The sequence below is a fragment of the Alnus glutinosa genome, chromosome 1 (genome assembly GCF_958979055.1).
Source record: "Alnus glutinosa chromosome 1, dhAlnGlut1.1, whole genome shotgun sequence".
Classification (NCBI taxonomy): domain Eukaryota; kingdom Viridiplantae; phylum Streptophyta; class Magnoliopsida; order Fagales; family Betulaceae; genus Alnus; species Alnus glutinosa.
In genome coordinates this window covers 29,257,163-29,269,098 of record NC_084886.1, presented here as the reverse complement: position 1 = coordinate 29,269,098, position 11,936 = coordinate 29,257,163, and the positions used below count along the sequence as shown (strand labels likewise).

The window sequence follows — 11,936 nt, the reverse complement described above, 5'->3', positions numbered from 1 at the left end:
TGCTTACATCTAATTCGAAGTTGAAAATCTTATCTTTTCAAAGAAAAAGGTTTCAGTCCATTTGGAGTTGCACGCCGAAAGTTATGACCATTGTAAGTGGAGTGGTCAAGCTTCTCAGGAATATGCATTAAGGTGGCTGCTTATCCCCTTGTCTACTGTACTAATTGATGATTGTTTTCTGTCATTATTACTTGTTTAACTACATTAAATGCTTATACTATGCTTTGAGGGTTATTCTAAGCTTATACAATACTTGTGGGTGCAAGTGAAGGGCAGAGGAGAGTTTTGTATTAAACATCAGCCTTTGGCTTGTAAGAAGAGAGTTTTCCTTGTATCTCTGTATCTCTATGGTGTGATCCTTAGAGTGGTGAGTTTCTAAAGTTCTATATCCCTTGTTGTAATCCTTTGGGTGGTGATATTATATATCCCTTTGGTGTTATCTCTTGGGTGGTGAACTTCTATCTTTCATTTTAAGTGTGAGTTTGTGTATTTGTTTCCATCTCCATTTCTATCCAGTATCACTAAGTTATGAATTTTTTTTATTTGGGTTGTTTTATTTTATAAAACATGGGCCAAGAAATTTAATTCCTATGTGGCTTATTATTCAAAGTTGATTGGGCTTAGAAATTTAATTCCAAAAGGCTAAGGTAGTTAAAGAGCTTTGGTCTCAGGTATTTAATTCATGAAAGCTTAAATAAATTTAAAAGAGCATTGGGCCAATGGGTTAAAACCCAAGCCTAAACCTTGGGCCTTTTCTCTTATTGTCGAATTGCTTGTTTATGGTTGCCTTTACTAAGTACACTAGATTCATTACTTTTGTTCTCTATCTCCTAATGCCAACTACAATCTAAATACATTGTAAAATATGTGACAGCTGCTCTCTATGTACTTATAGTTTAGTAAGGACTATAAGCTTCAAGTCCCTTCTTATCTTCTTTTAGATAAATCTTCTCATCTTAGTGCTCATCTTTTCCCTACGGAGGTCTAGATATTTCGTCATGTGAAAGCAGTGCTAAAAGACCAATAAGAGCTATAAACAAGTGACTTAGGCAGGAAAGGGGGAATTCTAGGGATGTCTTTCATTAGCCAGTGGGACCGATGATCAGGCAGAGTGGGATGAAGCAAGTAAAAAGGGATTAGGTGAGTAAAAAGGGATTGAATGGAAAGAACGAACTCGGACCAAGGTTTAAATTTCTGGTTGGGTGAAAATTCTACTTACAACTTTCGTCTAATTATCCTTCTAGCTAAGCGTTCTCATTTCGTTCTCGAACTTGTCTACTATACCACGTCATATGTTAGGTTCCATTTTATTTCTATACTCTTGAAACCTTATTGGACCTTAACCTATCCTATTTCTACCATTGAAAACCCTAGTTTGTATTTTTTAGGGTTAAATACCTTATACACTCCTGTGGTTTAAAAACTTTATTTTTTGCCCCCTGAGTTTTTATTTTTATCATATAAGGTACCTGTGCTATGGGAAAAAAATGGAAATGGTACCTCAGTTCATTTTTCCGTCCAAAACTAACGTCCCACCATGTCATCCTACATCTATCGACTTACCTGTGCGACACCTGTCCCCAGAGCCATGTCAGCGCTGACATGGCTACTCTATATATATATATATATATATATATATATATATATATATATATATATATATATATATATATATATATTTATTTATTTATTTATTTTAAGGACTTAAAAATTACAAAAAAAAAAAAAAAAAATCTAGGGTTGGCTTAGCCAGCCCTTTGGGCCACATGGGGGTGGCTGAACCACCCTCAAGGGCCAAAATGGGGGTGGCCAAAACCACCCCGATGAGTCTTGGAGGTGGTTCGGCTACCCCCCCCATTTGGCCAAGGGCCAAACCCTTTTTTTGGGGGGTAGCCAAAACACCCTCGCGGCCCTTAGGGCAAAAGTGAAAAAAAAAAAAAAAAAAAAAAAAAAAAAAAAAAAAAGAGGGAGGTTTTGGCCCTTAGGGTGGCCGAACCACCCCCATTCAAAACTGGTCGGCCGAGATTTTATTTTTTTAAAAGTCTTTAAAATCAATATATATATATATAATAGCCACATCAGCGCTGACATGGCTCTAAGGACAGGTGTCGCATAGATAAGCCGACAGGTGTAGGAAGATATGGCGGGACATTAGTTTTGGATTGAAAAATAAACGGAGGTATCATTTCTGTCTTTTCCCATAGTATATGTACCTCCTATGATAAAAATGAAAACTCATTGGGCAAAAAATAAAATTTGTAAACCAAAGGGGGCAATTAGGTATTTAACCCTATTTTTTAAAATTCTTGTCCGAACGGGATACAAACCGAACACCAAACAAGCTATTTTGTCTAAAACTCTTCTAAACAAAAACGGAAGGAGCTATTTTGTTCAAAACTTGTTCGCACACATACCAAACGAGCCTCTCAATCTCCTTTTTTTCATTTCCCTTACCAAGACCTCGTCCATACCTACTCCAAAGGAAGTACTGAACGACTGCATGAGGTATCTATTTTTGAGTTTTAATTTCACATGCTCATCTGGATGAGACTATGATCTTCGACAATGTGCAAAAATTGCACTTTCACTTCGAAAATCACCTCTTAACACGTTTCCTACCTCCAAAACTTCATTCCACAATACACCACTCAAACCACAATACATACATACGAAATACACCAAAACAGATATTCTACATTAAAACACGTCACATTTGTCAAATTCAGGCGTGTGCATGATCCTGGCTGTTGATCTAATCTCGTCCGAAGGCTAATCCTTTCTAGTATGGACGATGTTTTGATGCCTTCTCCTCTGGATGGTATCATTCATATGTTCAAACGAGATATGTTAGGGGTGTTCGAATTTTGAAATCAGAATTCAATTCTTATTTAGTGCACGAATTTTGAGGTTTGGCTTTGTGAGATAAAATTAAAAAAAGTTGAATAAAATATGATTTGTTTTCGAAAAAGTTGAATAAAATATGATTTTTTTTTTTTATTTTTTTTTTAAGAAAAAGCAAACACTGTAACAAGTAGAAAACATTTTCTTCTTGCATCCAAACAGATTAATTTCTAAATTTTTCTTAAGTTTTGAATCAAGTTTCTCAATTTCCAGCTACCCGACACCCACGGGTTAATCCATGTTAGTCCATACCTCACTTAAGGAGCATTTTAAGTCCGAATTTATATTATTTTCTAGAGATATGATCTTTTACCACCCAAAGACAACTCTTGACCACCTTATCCATGTGGCAAGGTGGTCCCCCTAGTTAACTTTAAGGTTTTTTACTAAAAAAGAAAAAAAAACGTGAAAGTTAAAGTTGACACATGAGCATAGGCGGTCAGAAATTGTGTCTTAAGGTAACAATGTATCGTAAGTTTTATGCTTTTCGTAATTTATTACTTTTCTAGGGTGTTACAGTACGTTTATAACACTGGCTGGCATTTCGCTACTCTGCCTACTGGGAAATTGTATATGGCCGCGCCCGACCAACTTTGTTGTCCTATTTTCCAAGCACCACCAAGGCCATAAAATGAAACAAGTGTATGACCAGAAGCATGAAAACAGACAATTTCAACTAGTAGTTCGTTGGGCCTTTTCTGATCGCAGAATGCATAGGGAAGGAAGCTAAGGAAACACGGATCCACCCTGTCTTTCACACATCTCTCCTTAAGAAAAAAGTTGGGCCCTAATGCCATACCCATTCCCTCATTGCCACTTTGGAACGATGATGGCAAATGGCAATCTCTAATTCCACAATCTTTATTGGACAAACGCTCTACTAATTAATTCATTGGCGTGGATTCTCCCCAATTGGGAAAACTTGGAGAACATGTGGCTCAGATTTCCTTCTTGGTTCATCTTATCACTAGGAGATGAAGTAAGATTAGGGATTTTTATTATCTTTTCATGATAGGATTTTCTGTTATCTTATATGTTTCTTTATAAACCAACTGTTGATCTGCGCAAAACAGCACCATTGATATCTCAATGCATCTGTGGAATCAAGTATTATATAGCCCTTCTCTACCACTAAACATGTTTGGAATTTAGCCACTCACCAGCTAAATCGAATCCCATCACCAGAAATCTCCACATGAACATGTTCCATCTTTAAATAAATGGAATCGGGCAGCATCTCTTACAAGTATCTCTCTCTGGGTTATCCTACTAATATACTTTGTGGCGTTGTGGCAATCCCCGCAGACCCTAAGGTTCTTAAATACTCGTATGGGAAGACCAGCAGGGACATAAATCAAGCCAAACGCAATCGCAAGCTTCTCGCTATGGTGGCTAAGCATCTTTATCTTCTCTGACTCCTCAACATCGTGAAGAACAGACCTCATATCCGGAACATACCCCTCCTCTATCATTTTGCAATTTAATTTCTCAAGCTCATAATATATCTGATCTGAAAATGGACTTGATTTGTCATCTGCTGAAAATATGTGCACTCTGTTCTTATATTTGATCCAACTACATCCCGGCTCCTTCCTCACTCCCTTTTCTCTCATTCCTCTTCTTAATTGGGCCACATTGTCCCATTTCCCTTTTGCAGCGTACAGGCTTGACAGCAACACATAGCTCGCTGGGTTCTGGGGCTCTAATTCCACAAGTCTCTCAGCTGCCCATTTCCCAATTTCCATGTTACCATAGAATCTACACGAGCTAAGCAAGGTGGCCCAACCAATTGCATCAGGATGGATAGGCATCTTATCTATAAAACTTTTTGCTTCTTCCAACCTTCCAGCTCGGCTAATAAGGTCAATCATGCAAGTGTAGTGATCGGGAATTGGTGTTATTCCATGTTCTTTCATCATTGATTCGAAATAGTGATGTCCCTTCTCCACAAATCCTGCTCTACTGCAAGCTGAAAGAACCCCAATGAAAGTAACTCCATCAGGTTTCAAACCTTGGGCCAACATTCTTTCAAACAGATCAATCGTCTCATTGGCTTCTCCAAATTGGGCATACCCTGAAACCAACGCAGTCCACGAGACTTCATCCCTAATTTCCATATCATTGAACATCCGACGGGAATCTCCAATGCTTCCACATTTACCGTACAGCGTAACAAGCGCATTGGAAACTGTAATAAAAGAGATCAAGCCAGAAACAACAGCACGGGCATGAAATTGGGCACCCTCTTCTAAGCTTGCTAAGTTTGCACATGAGCTAATTACACTCCCCAGAGTAAACTCATCTGGCTCAATCCCATATTTCTGCATATTGCAAAAAATCCTAACAGCTTCTTCACTGTACCCGTTTTGACCATAACCCACTAGCATTGCAGTCCATGATACAACATTCTTACTGGTCATTCTCACGAAAACTGTTTCGGCAGATTTTATGCTTCTACATTTGCAATACATGTCAACAAGAGCACTACCCACGAAGACATTGTTCTTATGATCAGTCCTAATGGTATAAGCATGAATCTGCTTGCCTTCTTCCAGGGCGAGCAGACCCCCACAAGCAGTCAACACACTACCAAAAGTAAATTGATCCATATCTAAACCTTCCAACCGCATTTCTCTAAACATATCCATCGCTTCTCTGCCCAACCCATTCTGCGTAAGTCCTGTTATCATTGTTGTCCATGAAACCGAATCTCTTTCCTTCATACCCCGAAATAACCGGCTTGAATCTTCAATCATCCCACTTCGCAAAAGCCCAGTAATCATAGTATTATACGTAACCACGTTCCTTTCTGGCATCTCATCGAAAACCCGCTTTGCATCATAAATTAACCCCATTTTCGAGTACATGACCACTAAAGGACTAACCACAAAGACATAAGACTGGAAACCAAATTTCACTATTTGTCCATGAATCTGTCTACCCAAATCAACACACCCCTGATTCGATGACAGTATAAGCATAGTCGAAAACGTAATCCGATTCAAATTAATTGCTCCGTCCTTCAACATCAGCTTATAAACCTTCACCGACTCAACAAGAGAACCATAACACGCGTACCCAGAAATAAGCGAATTCCACGAAACCTCATCTTGATTTGGCATTCGATCAAAGATCAACTGCATTTCCGAGAGGTGACCCCATTTCGAATAAGCGGAAAGGATGGTGTTCCAGGAAAAGAGGTTTAGGTGGGGCATCTGATCGAACACGCGGCGCGCATATTCAATGTTGCCTAGTTTACTGTAGGTGTTCATGAGGTTGTTTGATAGAAAGGTTTCTGGGTCTGTCAAGGTTTTGATTATGTTGCAGTGGAGCTTCTTAGCATGGGTTCCGTTCCGGGCTTCGCTGCAGAGTTTCAGTAAGGCACAGTAGTAGTTGGAGGACGTAGTCATTGTTTTAAACTACAAGGAGCGTTAGGGCTTCTTTTTCACAAAGAAAGAAGGCAATGCCTTGAAAGAAGATGGTGTTCAAATGGGCTTCAGTTTAAGGGAATCCGAGTTGGAGGACGCGGATGGGATTAAATGCTTCTCTTTTATGTCAGGAAAATGTTTTGAATACTACTCATTTTATTATCATCCTAGTTTTTATGAGTGCCATATTTTGTCTTTTTTTTTTTTTTTTTTTTTGTTGAAAGGAACTTGTAATTTCAATAGATATTAGACAAATGAAGTTCATTACAAATAGTTCCTGAGATACACGATGGAAAAGAATCCACCCAGACTTGGTTAAGTTCCTGGTTAGTGGCAAACCTAGCAAGAAGGTGGGCTGCATTGTTCCCCTCTCTCCTAACAAGGTTCACTTTCCAAACGTGGAAATCCTTAAGCATCTCCTTGGTCTCTAGAATGACATTACCAAATCTGCTAAGGTCCTCTTCCTCCCGCCTCAGAGCCTCGACCACTACGCTGGCATCACCTTCTAACATAATTGAATGGAGTCCTAATTTTCTGCCAAGCTCAGCCCCCACCCTTGCGCCGATCGCTTCTGCCGTGGAAGGGTCCACAATAAACTTCTGCACTAAGCATTGAGCCGCTAAAACACGACCTGCATGGTTACGCACGACAATCCCCACGCCCATTATATTCTTCCTTTTGTCAATAGAGGCATCCCAGTTCACCTTGAAACTATTAACAGGCGGGGGGATCCAAATGGTTTGGGAGGGGCCTTCCTTGGGAACAGTCGGCATCACGGGGGCATGCACCTTCCTGAACAAATCCAAGGAGTCACTACCACTGGAAATCAGACACTTTGGGTTCACAAAGGTGTCTTCAAAGACCCATTGATTCCTTCGGGTCCATAATTTTTGAGCTATCAAAGCTACAAATTCCAGCTCCTCCTGAGCTAGGCGATCACTTAGATCGTTGAGGATGGAAAGAAAGTCCTTGGCTTCAGTAGCATATTTTTGGATAGCACGTGAGCTTTCAGCCCAAACTGCTCGAGCAGCATCACAAGTCCACAGGACGTGTCCTGTTGTTTCCACTTCACGGCCACACAAGGGGCAGAGCGGGTCAGACACCACCTTCCTCTTCAATAATCTATCCTTCGTGGGAAGAATGTCGTTGCAGGCCCTCCAAAGGAAGAGCTGAGCAGCTCGGGGCACTTGAAGCTTCCAGATGGTCTTCCAGATAGAGCTTTGTTGGGGGCTAAAAGAGCTACTGCAAATAGCTCTGCCCTTACGGTCAATTTCCAAAAAATAAGCACCCCTAACAGAAAAGTGCCCATTAGCAGTATGAGCCCAGACTTGTCTATCTTGTGCTACGCCTGGACAGATGGCTAGACTGCATATTTTCTCTACTACCTCTGCTGGAAAAATTTGCTCAATAAGTGGTATGTTCCACCATCGGCTATGATGGTCTATGAGCTCCGCCACTTTAGCATCTTTGCTTAAAACATTCACTGGCAATTGGATGGTATTGGTGTAGGGAGACAAAATCCACCGATCTCCCCATATGTTGATCTTTGAACCATCTCCCACCTTCCAAATCAACCCTTCCTGGAGCAGGGGTTTTGCCTTCCAGATGCTGCGCCAAAGGAAGGATGGTCTATTGCTGAGAGGAGCTCCCAAGAAAGACTCAGCAGGGAAATATTTTTCTTTAAGAATTCGAGCTGCCAGAGAATCAGTGTTCTGGACTAGGCGCCACCCTGGCTTGGCAAGAAGAGCATTGTTGAAGCTCTCGAAATCCCTGTACCCCAGGCCCCCTGAGTTCCTGCTTCTGCCAAGGCCCTTCCAAGACATCCACGCCATTCGATCAGTGTTATCCATATGTCCCCACCAAAACTTGCTCAACATCGAGTTGATTTCACGGCAGAGAGTTACAGGGAGTTTGAAAACACTCATAGTGTAAGTCGGAATGGCCTGTAAAACAGCTTTGATAAGGGTCTCCTTGCCTGCATGAGACAAAAATTTTTCTTTCCAACCATTCATTCGGTTCCAAATTCGAGTTTTGATGAAATTGAAAGTAGAAATTCTGGAGCGGCCAACAAGAGTCGGTAACCCCAGATAGGTCTCATACTGCTGAGTAAGGCTAAAACCCGTTTCCTGCAAAATGGAAGCTCGAACCTCCTCCCTTGTGTTTCTACTGAAGAAAAGAGAGGTCTTTTCCAGATTGACCTTCTGCCCAGAAGCCCTCTAATAGATGTCCAGGATTTCTTTAACATGCTGCCAGTCACGGGAACTAGCAAGCATGAAAAGAAGACTATCGTCAGCAAAAAGCAGGTGACTAATCCTTGTTCCGCCTCGAGAGATAGGAACCCCCAAAAACTTTCCCATCCCGGCAGAGTGGTTGAGCATGCTTGTCAAGGCCTCGGCACAGATAATGAAGAAGTAGGGCGACAGGGGATCCCCCTGCCGAATGCCTCTAGAGGAGATGATGTGGCCGTGAGGTTGGCCATTGATGAGGAGAGCATAAGAAACAGAGCGGACACAAGTCATGAGCAACCGGATCCATCTCTCGGCAAAACCGAGTTTCCACAACATAGCCTCCAAGAAGTTGCATTCTAGACGGTCATAGGCCTTACTCATATCGAGTTTTACAGCCATGAAACCATCTTTACCCTTAAGCCGCGTATCCATGGTGTGGAGGGTTTCAAAAGCCACGATGATGTTGTCCGTGATTAGCCGACCTGGGATGAAAGCACTCTGTTCAGGGGAGATGATGAGAGGCAGGACCGTTTTCAACCTATTAGCCAACACCTTTGAGATTAGCTTGTACACCACATTGCAGAGGCTAATAGGTCTGTAGTCCTTTACTGTCTCCGGAGATGAAACAAATGTTTGTAGCATTTATGGCAGGGTCGAACAACCCTCCATTGAGGAAGGAAAGGGTAGCTCTGGTGACTTCACGTCCCACAGTGGTCCACTCCTTTTGGAAGAAACCAGTAGAGAAACCGTCTGGACCGGGGGATTTTAGCGGGTGCATTTGGGATAGGGCTAGACCAACCTCCTCCTCTGTGAAGGGCCGTAAAAGCTTAGAGTTCATCTCCGCTGAAACACGGGGTTCCACGTGCTCCAAGCAAAGGGATAACTCCGAGGGGGGGTTAGAACTAAACATGTCTTTATAATAGTCAATAAATACTCGACATACCTCTTTCTTCTGTCTCCACGTCTTGCCTTGAGCATCTGTGATGGACCGGATGCTATTAATTCTCCTGCGATGGTTGGCCCATGCATGGAAGAATTGAGTATTGCGGTCTCCATGGTGGTACCAGTTCTGTTTGGCTCTTTGTTTCCACCTAACATCCTCTCTCTCCAGGATGATGTCAATATCTTCCTGCAGATGTTTGATGGCAACTGACTGTTCTGACCAACTGCTACGTTGAAGCTCAAGTAACCTCTCTCTTTTCTGTTTTAACAGCTCTGCATCCCTCCCAAACTTCTGTTTGCTCCACCGGGAAAGGGCTTTTTGGCAAGCTGATAAGCGGGACTGAATGTCCATCATCGGGCTCTCGGTGGCCACATTCTGTCCCCAAGCTTCTTTTATAATGTTGCGGTAATCCGGATCCAATTGCCAGTTGGCTTCGAATTTAAAGCTCCGAAGGTAGGTGAGGGGATCAGTGGGTACTTCATTGCAGGAGATGAGAATCGGGTTATGGTCCGAGGAGGTGGCTGCCAAAACAGAGACCTCCACATGTTGGAAACGAGAGCACCAGTCTCTGTTAGCAATCGCTCGGTCGAGTCGCTCCTGAGTGAAATTCCCATCAGTTTTGTTATTGCACCAAGTGCACCGAGGCCCGATGAAGCCCAAATCACACAGGTCACAGTCTGCTAAGGCCATTTTGAAGTTGTCCATTTGGGAGTTACGTCTAAGGGCTGCTCCATCTTTCTCCACTTGCTCTGTAATTTCATTAAAGTCACCCGCACAGAGCCATGCTGAGGGTTGAAAGGATTTGAGGTGTCTTAAGAGGTCCCATGAGGAATTCTCTTGGCAGCATCAGGGTTTCCATAGAAACCCGTAAACTTCCAGCCCGAACTGCCATCTTCTTCACTGATAACAGCATTAATGTGGAACCGAGAGTAGTTAAAAATCTCCAGAGAATTTTTCCTTTTCCAGAGAATAGCAAGGCCCCCACTCCTGCCAACAGGATTCACAACAAAAAGGCCTTCAAAACCTAAGAGACTTCTGATCTTTTCCATTTGTTTATGCATACACAGAGTTTCAATAAGGAAAATAAAACAGGGTTTCTTATCAATCACCATATGGTGAAGGTCCCGAACTGTTCGAGGGTTCCTAAGCCCTCGACAGTTCCAGCATAAGAGCCTCATTGTGGCGGGCGGGGCTGAGGATCAGCCACCACCATTGCCAACTGATTAGGGGCTTCCCCCCGGACTCTGCTTCTCTTTGTCTGAGCCTCCTGAGCATCATCAGGCACCCATTCCTCATCTTCGACTTTTCTTTTTCTTTTGACATTCAAGACATTACCAACCGTGTGCTCCTTGGCTTTCCTCTTCCACGTGCGAGTTTTACCCCGAGCCTTCGAAGCCTCCTCATTAGAAAGCTGTGGAGCTCCTTGAGCACCAATGTGTTTGGCGGTGGAGAAGGGCAGATCAGAGGCAGTGGGAGGAACCTCAATTCCTGTGACGCTCGGTGGGGTAAGGGCCACCTCCTTCTGGGGCCCATACTGGACAGAAGCCACTTTGGCAGTGCATGTCTCCTTTCCTGCCACGTGGTCAGTTTGTTGCCTCGTGACTTCCAGCTCCCCGACCATGTGATCCCCTTCATTTATTGTAGGATCCTCAACACATGGCTCTATGCAATTGGACAGCTTCATCGTATCCGGATCTACCACTGGGTCTTGGCCAAAACTTCTAGTAACAACCCGCTTCTGGTGCCTAGCGCCCCGTTCCTTGTCCTTCTCCCTGCGGATAGCCCCAATTGTCTCATTTGAATCTCCTACAGTATCCTCTGCATTAATATCCATGTATTCTGCCATGTACTGTGCAGCCGGCTTTTCTGTTGTTTCTTCTGAGGATTTATCTGATGGGACATCTTGACTTCTCTACTCCACACCCTCCTTGCCTTGCGCTGACATACATGCTGCTGCGGTAGTCGGAGGGTGTCTTTCTGCCCCGTTGCCGGTGACTGCCATTTCTTGAGTAACAATGGTCTGTTTACTGGTTCTGTTCTCTGTCCAACTACCTTTTGGTAAAACTTCCCTCACAAAGCGTTGGTCATTTGCCCGTAACCAAGCTCCCCAAGGTTTCGCTGAATCATCATCATTTATTCTGTGGTTGGTTTTGTTCGTGCATGGCTTACCCGCATGATAGATTCTCCCACAAAAATAACAGAATTGGGGAAGCTTCTCATATCTGAACGACACCCAACTGGATTTGCCATTTAAAACAAGGGCACGACCCCTTTCCAGAGGCTTCGTGATATCAATGTAAACCCTTATTCTTAAGCACCTACCCCATCCAACTCCATCACCAGTAACATCTACCTCTTCCACCGAGCCAATGGACTGACCTATATGGTTTCCTACTTCCCTGTTCATGCAGGTTAAAGGCATGTCATGTACCTGTA

At 42.9% G+C, this 11,936-nt stretch overlaps 2 protein-coding genes across 2 annotated transcripts; both read right to left on the bottom strand.

Annotated features, from left to right (window-relative positions):
• Positions 1 to 3,366: 3,366 nt before the first annotated feature.
• Positions 3,367 to 6,438, bottom strand: LOC133858747 (putative pentatricopeptide repeat-containing protein At1g68930). Its single transcript, XM_062294214.1, has one exon. The coding sequence runs from the start codon at positions 6,309 to 6,311 to the stop codon at positions 4,080 to 4,082; it is 2,232 nt and encodes a 743-aa protein (XP_062150198.1). The 5' UTR covers positions 6,312 to 6,438; the 3' UTR covers positions 3,367 to 4,079.
• A 2,107-nt stretch (positions 6,439 to 8,545) lies between these two features.
• Positions 8,546 to 10,190, bottom strand: LOC133858622 (uncharacterized). The gene is made up of 2 exons (XM_062294097.1): positions 9,357 to 10,190; positions 8,546 to 9,169 (listed from the first exon to the last, which is right to left on the bottom strand). The coding sequence occupies exons 1-2, from the start codon at positions 10,188 to 10,190 to the stop codon at positions 8,546 to 8,548; spliced, it is 1,458 nt and encodes a 485-aa protein (XP_062150081.1).
• Between the last annotated feature and the right edge of the window lie 1,746 nt (positions 10,191 to 11,936).

Bases quoted from the DNA above. Each gene is read 5' to 3' on its own strand.
- LOC133858622 (XM_062294097.1), bottom strand. From the start codon at position 10,190: ATGGCCTTAGCAGACTGTGACCTGTGTGATTTGGGCTTCATCGGGCCT. The intron at 9,170-9,356 runs GTTGGTCTAGCC...TCATCTCCGGAG, and splicing joins GGCCCTTCACAGAGGAGGAG to ACAGTAAAGGACTACAGACC.
- LOC133858747 (XM_062294214.1), bottom strand. From the start codon at position 6,311: ATGACTACGTCCTCCAACTACTACTGTGCCTTACTGAAACTCTGCAGC.